Source organism: Camellia sinensis, chromosome 3 (genome assembly GCF_055761805.1).
Source record: "Camellia sinensis isolate YWXY chromosome 3, ASM5576180v1, whole genome shotgun sequence".
NCBI classification, from domain to species: domain Eukaryota; kingdom Viridiplantae; phylum Streptophyta; class Magnoliopsida; order Ericales; family Theaceae; genus Camellia; species Camellia sinensis.
Window position 1 is genome coordinate 216,478,233 of NC_138963.1, and position 11,732 is coordinate 216,489,964.

General features: G+C 34.5%; 1 protein-coding gene across 1 annotated transcript; it reads right to left on the reverse strand.

The window, feature by feature from the left end:
* Window positions 1-3,906: 3,906 nt before the first annotated feature.
* On the reverse strand, window positions 3,907-6,921 carry LOC114320202 (putative TPR repeat-containing protein At1g05150). Its single transcript, XM_028267317.2, has one exon. It carries the CDS (start codon window positions 6,467-6,469, stop codon window positions 4,046-4,048), a length of 2,424 nt encoding a protein of 807 aa, XP_028123118.2. The 5' UTR covers window positions 6,470-6,921; the 3' UTR covers window positions 3,907-4,045.
* Between the last annotated feature and the right edge of the window lie 4,811 nt (window positions 6,922-11,732).

The following is an 11,732-nucleotide window of genomic DNA, read 5'->3' on the forward strand; positions in this document are numbered from 1 at the left end:
TTGGAATTGTGATTCCAATAAAAAAATTTCAAAACTCATAACCAAACATACAACTCAAAACTCAATTCAAAACTCCTTTCAAAATTCAAAATCAAATTCTTTTCAAAACTTTATTTAAAATTCAAAAAATTCAAAAAAAAAATTATTTTGTTTTTTAAAATTATTTAGAATCATGATTTGAATGTAAAGCCATATTTTGAGTTAAGTTTTGAAAAGAAAAAATTTGTTTGGTTATAAGTTTTGAAAAGAATTTTGAGTTGTATTTTGAGTTTTGAGTTGTATTTTGAAATTTTTTGGATTTATTTTTTTAAATATTTAAAAAATATCTTAATTTTATTTTTTTAGGGTAAATATTTTATATTTTAAATATTTATTTATTTTAATGTACATTGTATTCCATACATTTGTGTGTTGTATTTTTTTTTTAAAAATATTTTAAATATATTTTGTAAATATTTAAAATTTTATAAAATGTTATTTTTAATTTTAAATACTTTATTTTATTTTTTAAAATTTTTTTAAAATATTTAATTTTTTAAAATTTTAAAAAAAAAAATTGGATTGCCTTATATGTGTAAATCATAACAAATTATTTAGTCAATACTTAAAAATTTTAAAATATATATTTTTTAAAAAAATAAAATAAAATAGGGGAAATTACAACCCCCCCCCCCAAAAAAAAAAAAAACCCAGGATTTAACGTGTTTTTCACATTAAACCCCAACATCTTAATTTTAACAATTTAAACCCTGAATTGTTAACCGTGTCCCAATGCTGATCCTCCATTTGTTTCCATTTGTTTCTGTTAACTTTTTACACTTATTTAATACACGTGTCACTTTTTGATTAGCCCATAATTATTATAATTGTTTTATTCTAAAATTATTCCAACACTTTCTCTCTTCTCACCATCTTTTCTCTTCTCACCATCTTTTCTCTTCTCACCCTGTCTTCTTTTCCCTCTGTCATCAATCAATCCCATTTTTTTTCCTATCAACACACACACACACACACACTCTCTCTCTCTCTCTCTCTCTCTCTCTCTCTCTCACACTTCAGTTGTCACCGCTGCCGTTCGTCGATCCCCACTACCGATCGCTACCTCACATGGCCACCCACAACTCCACATAAGTCTCTCTCTCTCTCTCTCTCTCTCTCTCTCTCTCTCTCTTATTATCGTCGTCTTCCTCCACCATTCATCTCAGCGATAGCAGAAGCGGTGGACGAACCATCGACTGCCACAATCCCACTATCAGAGATGCCAGACGCATAGGCAAATCCCTCTTTCTTCCGTCGTGCACTTCTCAACCACTGCTCATAGCTCCGATTCCCTACAATCATCTTTACTACCGCAAGGACCGAAAAAGCTCTTCCTTCAATTCCAAATCAGATGATCAAACGATTATGGAGTCTTAGGGTTTTGGGGAAGAATGAAAGGGTTTTAATAATGCTTCTCTCCCTTGCTTTCTCACTCTAGCATGCCCAGCCACTCCGGTGAACCAGTTTGATCAGAGAGCTCTGATATGAATTTGAGGAAAAAGGCGATTGAGAGCTGAGAGAGAGAGAGAGAGAGAGAGAGATAGATAGATAGATAGATAGATAGAGAGAGAGAGAGATATGGAAGATGTTGTGGTAGCATAGGGGCGGTGTGGAGGGAGGTTGGCGAACAACGTGAAGGTCGGCGAACAAGCGGAGGTCCGCGATGGGGCATCCGGAGGTCAGCGATCGTTCATCCTGAAAGAGAGAGAGAGAGAGAGAGAGAAAGAGCACTCATAGAAATAGGGGAGGAAAAAAGTAATTTAGAAATAAAATAATTATAATCATTATGGATGAATAAAAAAATGACACGTGTATCAACTAAGTGTAAAAAGTTAACAGAAACAAACGAAAGCAGACGGAGGGTCAACATTGGTACACGGTTAAAAATTCAGGGTTTAAATTGTTAAAATTAAAATGTTGGGTTTTAATGTAAAAAACACGCCAAGCACTGGGGTTTTTTTTGTAATTTCCCCAATAAAAAAATAAATATTTTTCTTTAAAAATAAAAATAAAAATAATATTTTTTGAAAAAAATGTAAAATAAAAAATAATTTTAAAGGTCAAAAAATTAAAAAATATTTTTTAAAAATTTATTTTTAATAGAGTATTGAAAATAGTTTGGTTATGAGTTTTGAATTATATGTTTGATTATGAGTTTTGAAAATATTAAAATATTTACAAAACAAAATAAAATATTTAAATAACAATTATATATTTAAAATAAAAAATAAAATCTTCTTAAACATTTTAAATATTTAAAAAAATAAATCTAAAAAACTCAAAATACAACTCAAAACTCTTTTCAAAATTCAAAATTCAAAACTCATTTCAAAACTCATAATAAAACAAATTTTCTCTTTTCAAAATTCAACTCACAACTTCACATTTAAATTACAACTCCACACTCATATCATAATTCTAAAACTAAACCAAACACAAACGAATTTTTTTTTATTACTTCTTTTGTTAGATAGTAAACTGATAAATAATTATCCAATTAATATGGGTTGAGTATTTAACATAAAAAAAAATTATTAACACTTTGAAAAAGGGTAATTGGTAGTGAACCAATGCAATGATGGTGGCGAGGTTAGGTCCTTGAGGTCAATAATGAAGAATCAATCTTTCTTTTGGTAGGCATCAACAAGTCATTATGCACTTGAAACCCCCATCAATATTGCCTACATTTGTTGGGCCAACCCAACTACAGTGATTTAACAAATAATTACTATAATAGTATAATTAATCTATAGTTATTCCGATGTAATTAATATTGGGAAGAGACATGCTAACCACCCTACCCTATTTTCTTACAATTTTATACCCAATTTTGTTGCCATCAATTCCATATAAAAACTCTTTTGAGTCATGTTTTATGATGAAAACTATAGGAGATTTTGGCTCTTACTCAAACTTCAATTCTTCGCTCATTGCAATTTTGTCCTAAACATCATTAACACATTTTTTAGAGGAAAATGAAAAAAAATAATAATGTTACTTTTATTATATTTTTATATTATAGTATATTTTTTTATCTTACACGTTAACACAACATCAATGTAATTGAATCTCATCACTCACATATGTTTCAAATGCAATGCTGAAAATTAAATGACAAATCAAATAATAAGATAATATGATAAAAATAAATAGTCATCTTAGCATTACTCGGTAAAGTAAGCCCAATCTCTTGTTTAAATTAAACTAGCAAGTAGCTAAGATGTTATTTTCAACTTATATGGGACTAGAGGACATATATTCATTAATCTGTTGACCATATAATCAGCAAGGCATTACAAACAAACAAAAACAAAAAAACAAAAACAAAAAACAACAAAAAGGGAACATTATTGTGCTTGTACTGGCTGTAATTGGTTCTAGAAAAATGCTTTATATCACTAATTTAACACCACTAATGACATGACATCATGTGAATTCCACCATTAATGTGATAAGTTGGCCTTTTCTTTTTTTTCTTTTTTTTTTCTTCTTCTTCTTTTTCTTTACACTACCACCTCATTAGTAGTGCTTTTAGATCTTTCAATTTAGTACTCTGAATCGAAAGAACTCCATAGCGCAACAATCTCTTTAAATTTTAGGCCAAGTAAAACTATATTCGTATGGTGGTTTTTTCATAAGAACACAAGCCTAGGTTTTATCAACCTCCCAAATATATAAGTAAATTTAATCAAGTAATCCAGTAAACTCATAGACCAGAATTTTATTTTCACGGTTTATATCAAATTCTGCACAGAAGATGTGATGAACAACAAGAGACCATAGACCTCTTTACTCATGAAAAACAACAGCTAGAACAAAGACAACTGACCAAAAAAATCTCTACAGATGCTTTTGGGAAACAATGAATTTAGCATAACCACTTACAAGGATTTTATTATACAAAGGGCACAAAAGCCCACTGAACACATTTAGAGGCTATATATTTCACACTGATGAACAACTAAATTTATATCTGGGATATTATTACACAATCATCTGAAAACAACTAGGTAGGGGTGCTATGGGAGGAGCTCTTAGAATGCAAACTGAACCACGTACACTTGTCCTTCATTGCTTCTGACTCAGTTGCGTACTCCTTGAATCTATATTCTTCTTGCTTGAAGGTAGGAGGCACCTTTCCTTCGCTGTAGCATTGGCTGCACAAACTGAAATGGGATTTCATCTCCTTGAATCGGGGCCCAATGATAGGGTAGCGGCAAATTGAGCAAACATGTCTACCATGGCGATTTCTATCCACAGCTTCAAGCTTTAATAAACTGGATATGATACCGAAACCCCAGTCTGGATCGTCAAACATCACAAGGAAATCCGTGAAAGACACCACAGAGACGTCTGCGTCCCCATGGATTTCCAGCATTTCACTCAGACCATGCGCTGGAATGTAGATGGCCCTCAACAATTTGATGTACCGTAAAGCATCTGATTTTTTTATCTGAGTAGAATCTTCATTCACAGGTCGCCACAACAGCGCATCAAATGCAACTCGTTTTCTTTTTTCAGGAGAGCCACTGCAAATTGGTGCAAGAACAGCGAAAAACATGCCCAAATCCACTCTACATGTCTCTGTTTCATCCAGAACAGAGAGGATTTTCTGGTTTATAGCTTTAACAGCTCCAACAAAAGTTTCTGGCCTCAAGAAATTAAGCAACCGGTGGAGAATTACCTCCAATGAAGCCTTTCGTATGGACTTCTCAGGAGCACCACTACCAGAATAGGACACTGGTGTATCACTTTCAGTCATCTCCTTCTTTAAAAGTTCAACATCACAGCGACTCAACCTTGTGATCCTCTGAAAAGCCCTAATATCAAGTGCATTGGCCAGCTCCTGCCTCAATATTGTCCTCTCACCAACCGTCTTAAATTTTGAGGGTTCTATAACGACAAACGACTCGTCTCCACCTCCATCCAACGAACCTCCATTCCCTTTAAATTTCTTCTTCTGTAGCTGCTTCAAATGTAATATAGCATCATGCAACTCAACCCTGTTTGTCATTTTCAATGCTTCCTTCAAAGCTTTCTTAGCTTCCTCAGTTTCCCCAGCCCCCAACAGTGACACAGCCTTGTTGAGCTGTGCACGCCAATGGTTGGGCCACACACCTAAAACTCTAGTATACATCTCTGAAGCTCTGTGATACCTCCCCATATCCATATAAAGCCCACCCAAATTATACAAAGCATCCACATGACCAGGTTTCAAATCAATAGCTTTTTGAAACTCCTTAACTGCATTATCATCATCACCCATGGCATGCAAAGCAGAAGCCAAATCACAATGTGCATCGGCATAGTCATCTTTCAAGTAAATAGCCTCTTCTAAAGCTTTCACAGCCGCTTTATATTCACCTACTCCAAAAAGAGCACTACCCAAAAGTTTCAAAGCCCTAAAATGAGTTGGACAAAGAATTGCAGCCTCTCTATAATGCTCACAAGCACTAATAACCATACCTTCGCCTTCGAGTGAAATTCCCAAATTGACATGAATTTGGGGAAGCAAATAAGACCACTGGTTTCCACTTGCCTCAGCTGCCTCTAATGCCAAAAGAAACTCTTCTTTTGCCTCACTATGTCTTCCAAGGACATACAAGCAATTCCCAGCTCTAAAATGTGGTCTCACATCAGTGGGTTGGAGTTCACAAGCTCTCTTGAAGCTCACCAAAGCTTCTTTATACAACTGGTGCTCATACAAAACCCTACCAATGGCCATGTGCCCATCAAAAGCCTCTTCTCTAGACCTTGCTCCATCAGCTCTTGATCTCAAAACACCCAATTCTTTAACAAACAGGGCATAATCATGTCCAGACTCTTCCCAGAAAACCCTTTTATCAGAAATCTCTGAGGATGGACCCAATTCTCTAGACCATCCAGGGTCCGAATACACATCCGAATTATCCCCTTTCAATTTCCCATCCTTGGCTTGCTTCGCCTTCAATCTCTTGATCAGAATCTCCAAATCGTCCACCAATTTCCACGTATCGTCGAACACAATGCCGTGATTCGGCGACGCAGCCCACGCAGCGGTCCTCTGCTTCTTGTGCGGCTCCACCACCCTCTCGTCGGTGATCGAAGACGATGAAGCTTCTTCCGACGCCGCAGAGACTCCATTGCCGCTCTCTGGTTTCAGCTCGAGCCCTAGCGCGTCGAAATCGCGGTCCACGTCCCCGGCACCGTCGTCGTAGGTTCGCAAAAGTCCATCGTAGGTGAGACCCTTCTCGCCATCGATGAATTCAGCGTAGGTTTTGAATACTTCGTCGAGAATCGCGTTGATTTGCTCGTCGCTGAACTTAACCCTAGGGTTTACAGCGACGACGAGTGCCGCCATTTCTTCCCTGTTGAGACCACCGTCTCTGTTTGAATCAAATTGTTGAAAGATTCTCTTCACTTTCTCTGATCTGCTACCTCTGGTCGCCATTTCTAGGGTTTCAGAAGAGAAAGAATTTTGAAACCTTAATCTTGAAATTGTTTCCGGGGGGGGTGGGTGGGTGCTTCTTAATTGTTTCTGGGTTTGTGTGGATAGTGTTAGCTTGGTCTCATTGGATCTAATCTAATCTAATCTAATCTAATGAAGATAAAAAGGCAGACGAGAAAACAAAAAGTGGAACACTTTTCTCTCTCTCTCTCTCTCTAGTTTTTAAAAGTTTCTCTTTCTCTCTCTAGTTTCTCTTGCATTTTCTTTCTCCAGTTTTCTTTTTACTTTTTCTGGCTGTGATCATGGAGGTGGTAGGGTTCTAGAGACTCCACCATAATTGACTTCTTATCTGTTAATAAATTTTTGTTGGTATGTATGTGTATGGTTGGTTAGTGGGTCTTGGTGATGAATGTTTTCATATGCTTAACTGGTTTGGGACTAAAGTTTATGAATCGCCAGCTGGCTAGAATGGATATGTGTCTATTAATTATTAGGTGGTGTTAACTGGATACTATTTTTAATTTCTTATTTTTTAAATTTTATTAGCAATATATTACCATTTTGTCAAATTTGCATTTTCATTTACAGTTCGATTATGGCTTAATTCGGTAATAAGATTAAAAGTCAACTTTTTAATTATTTTTATTTTTTTAATTATATCACATCTTTACTATTTTGTATATTTCTTAAAAAAAAATAAAATAATAAAACAATTAACTTTTAACCTATTTTTTAAAATAGGCCTATGAGTGTCTTAGGCTAGGTTTGGGAAGATGGTTTGTGACTATTTTAGTCACAAAAAATAAAATAAATTATTTTAGTCACAACAAATAAAATATCACATCCAACTCATAATCATTATACTTTTCTCTCACAAAAAAAGTCAAAAAAACCAAAAAATCTTTCCCAAACCAAGCTTTTTAGCCTAAGCTAAAATAGCCAAAAAAGTCAAAAAGTCAACCCACTTCCCAAACGAAGCCTTAAGAGAATTGATTAACAATATTTAAATTGATTATATATTATTTATTGTACACACTCTCATGTATAAATATTTTAAACTACTTATCAAGTATTTCAAGGATATTAACAAAAATCTTAAATTTATTAGTCATTATTATCATGTCATCACCTCTCATTTTACACAACAGTGGTACTATACGTATTACTTAATATATTAATTAGTATATCAACAAATGCTACAATATTGTTACTTTAAAATTATGACTTCACCCATTATATACATTACAAAGACTCAAAACCTCTAAAATTATGTCACATCATCTATTAATACACTAAGAAAAATGATTTTTCCCCCGAAATTTGTCCCCCCAAACAGCCCGAAATTTAGAAGAGAAAGAGAAGAGAGGGGAAGAGGAGATGGCAACTCGTCGTCGCAACCCCGCCTCCGCCTGCCGTCGCCTCTGCCTCTGTCTCCGCCTCCGATCATCGCAGCCCCCGCCTCTACCTCTGCCTCCGCCTCCGTCCCCTGCCTCTACCTCTACCTCTACCTCTGCCCCCCTCCCCTACCTCCCGCCTTTGTCTCCGCCCCTTGCCTCTATCTCCGCCTCTTCTTCTTCTTCTTTCTTCTTCTCTTCTTTCTTTGTTCTTCTTTCTTCTTTTTTGATTGAAAAAAAAAAAAAAAAAATCAAAACGACGAAACGACGTCGTTTTGAATTCGGGGGATTCAGGCGCCCTCTCTTTCGAGCTACGTAGCATGATTCATACACTAATTGTTTACTAATTGATACATCTAACATTATTCATTTACCAGAGCTGATTGGGAGCTCTAAAAAATATACCACTAATAGCTCTAATGAGCTGAAAATGTAAATAAAATAAAAAACAAACAAACAAACAAAGACACCCATCACATCATATGGGAAGCTAGCTCATTAGTACTCCCTCTAATACTCCCTTTTTAATGCTCTCAATCATTTTTGTTCATTTACACAATCTTTCGTGAATTCATTTTGAAAATGAGAGTGTAAATGGAAGATTTGAAAAATAACTAGTAATTACTCTGTCTCAAATTATTTGTACCATTTGTGTCTTTTAAGTTAATAGATTATGTATTTTTTTGTTCACAAATTAAAATATCTTAATTAATTTGGTAGATAAAGTCTTCAAAATCATTCAAAATTGAAAAATATAAACGATTTTTAAGATGTCTAAAATTGTGAAAATTACAAATAATTTGAGACGGAAAGTAGTGAAATTTCACTATTATCACTATGGAAAATTGTGAAATTTGTATTTTCATCTTTTGGTATTTTTTTTTGGTTTTGCACAAGATTTTTATTTAATTTGATATAAACTTGTTGATGATTTCTTTGTAAGTGCCGTTTGGCAATCTTTATTTTAATAGAAATTCTTTGATCAAAAAAATAAAAATAAAAAAGAACAAAATATTCAAATAAAGAGATAAAATTATAGAATTGAGGGTCAACTACGAAAATTGGATATTTAAATTTTAATTTAGGGCTAGAGAATTTCAAATTGATGCCTCCCAAACTTTAAAAATTTCGTGTTCTAAGATAGAGAAATAATACTGTTTTGAAAATCTTAAGATTTTAATCTATGTTTCAAACAATTTTTAAATTAAGAGATAAAAATTACAAAATTGATGATCAATTATAAATGTTCTAAACCATGAACTAACAAATAATTCGATCAAGAAAAGTACAATTTTACAAACCATGACCAAAAATCAGATAACGGATTTCATGAGCCCTTATTTGTAATCTAAAATTCTGTATCAAATTTTGAGATTGAATTTTTTTTTTTTCCAGTCCTTATTTTTTACAACCACATATCATATGATAATTTTTATCGACTTATTAGTAATTTGTAATTTAATCAAATTTCACCTTGATTTCCTCTACTTTTATCAAAATCCTATTTTCGATTCTTAATTGTCATGATCAACAGCAGAAGCACAGCACACATGTTCAATCGAAGTCGCGATCCAAGTCGGCGGCACCGTTGTCGTAGCTCCGCAAAAGGCCATCGCAGGTGAGACCCTTGTCGGCGTCGATGAATTCAGCGTAGAACTTGAAGACTTGGTCGAGAATGGTATCGATTTGATCATCGCTGAATTTGACTCTAGACGAGTGCCGCCATTTGTTTCCTATTGAGACCACCGTCTCTGTTGGCGTCGAATTGTTTGCAGATTGTCTTCACCTTCTCTGATTTGCTGCGGCTGTCTCTAGTCGCCATTTCTTGACTAGGGTCTGGTTCTGATTTTGAAATTGTTTCATTTAGGTTTTTTTTTTTTAATTTTTATAAAAGATAAAAAATGAAATAATTATGGTTTAAATGTAATATTTTATCATATTAACTTTTTAACCTATTTTATCCTTTTTGTGATTATTTTAACATTTTAACTCCAAAAACTTTATGCTAAACGGGAGCTAAGTTTTTAATTTTTTTTTATAATATATATATATATATATATAAAATAAAGAAGGCTAAGGTTTTTTTTTTTTTTTAAACCATACATTCTGTCTGAGAGATCGTCCAGGTCTGCCGCTGAAAGTTGGTCGTAAAAATCATCCCCCATGGCTGGTTCATCTTCCCATTGATTATCTTGGTCAGCTTCTCCTATTAGTGGTGACTCATGAGAGACGCTATGCTGGTAGTTAGGATACTGACTTTCATCAACGAATGTTTCTTTGTTGAAGGGATATCCTGGGATAGTTGGGTTACAGTATATCTTCTGATTTCTATCTTCGTAAACTAGATGTCCATAATTTCCATTATATGCTAATAGAGGATTATTAGCGAATTTCCTCTATTTATTGAGCTGATCTCTGAGTGAAAATTTTCTACATGGCCAGGGTCTCCGATTGAGAAGTCCTGGATATCTCGGAAATGTTGAGGTTCCTCTGAGGTACATTATATGCTTGGCTGGAATGCACCTTATTTCTTTCCACTCAGGTAGCCTGCTATCAATTAATGCTTCTACATATGGATGATGCTCTTCCATTACACAAAGTACTGAATGAGCAAGTTTATTTCCAAAGCTATCTGTCTAATCTGGATCTGAAAAAATTATTCTAAAGACAAAGCTGTAATCTAACAATTGTGAGGCCGTTAGATAACGCGTTTTGCCCCTAATCTCTATCTCCAATGGTTCAAACGTTGCTAGATTTATCTGGCAAAGGCAAATGCTGAAATCTAAATTACACTGGCATCGACCAAAATGTTTTGACCTGTCCATACATCTTTCCTCTTCTGAGAAGGACTGCTCTTCGTCTTCATAGAGATAAGTCCATTAATAAGCTATACCAGGGCATTAAACTCCTACTATGGAGAGATCTTGAAGAAATTGCTGAATAGTGACTAACTCGTTCTTTCTGCTATCTTCGGCTAAGGTATATATATAGGGTTTAAGGTCCTCTATTTCTTGGCTTTTCTCACAAAAAGATCGAATGATAGAATGCCTGAAGAAATACATTCTAGCACTCAATTGTTCAAATTTCTCACCAGTGAGTTGTCTGATTTCTAGGTTAGGAAAAGAGGCGGTTGCTTTACTTGGAGCTAATTTTTTAAGCTGGTTGGTTAGGATTCGAATGGTTGTTATCAATTGATTTTCTTCGTCTCGGAGCTAGTCTGGCTCTTCATTAACTTTTTTGCCTTTTTCCATAATTTTCTTGAAATTTCTGGTAAGGCCTTCATAATGTCTGCACATTTGGAGAGGATTTTGAGAATCTATCTGAGGATCATTACTACTACTTCCAATTATGTAGCTAACTGGAACTCCACTAGTAGCAAGAATGGTTGACTGCATCTTGCCCAATGTGTCCAGGTAATCTTTAGCTATCTGGCTGATAAAGCTGGTTCCTATTTGTCTTCGGGCATATGTATTGGCTGACTCGAAATCATAAAATCCTTTAAACTGAGGTATGAGAAAATTTTTAACTAAGAGTTCAACTTCTAACCAATCATGGTAAATACCAGGCTTGGTTCCTTTAGTTACTACATAAAAAGAAAAACTTTTGGACAAAGGTTTATTCTGGATTTTTGAAATATATATACTAAAAGAGTTTAGAGCTGACAGACGTTTAGCTGGGTGGTTATGACTGTTCCAAAGGTTATCTAGAAGACGCTGTTGAACTGGGTCTAGCTCAATTCCTGTCAATGGTCTGAACTTGTTTCTGCCTTCATAAATGGGAAGAGCAAATCCCCCAAAGTTCATGGTTTTGCTGTTCTCCATTATCTGCACAAAGATTAAGCTGGTTATTTTCTGTTTCTAAATAAATTTTTC

Coding starts and splice junctions, on each gene's coding strand:
- LOC114320202 (XM_028267317.2), bottom strand. CDS start 6,469: ATGGCGACCAGAGGTAGCAGATCAGAGAAAGTGAAGAGAATCTTTCAA.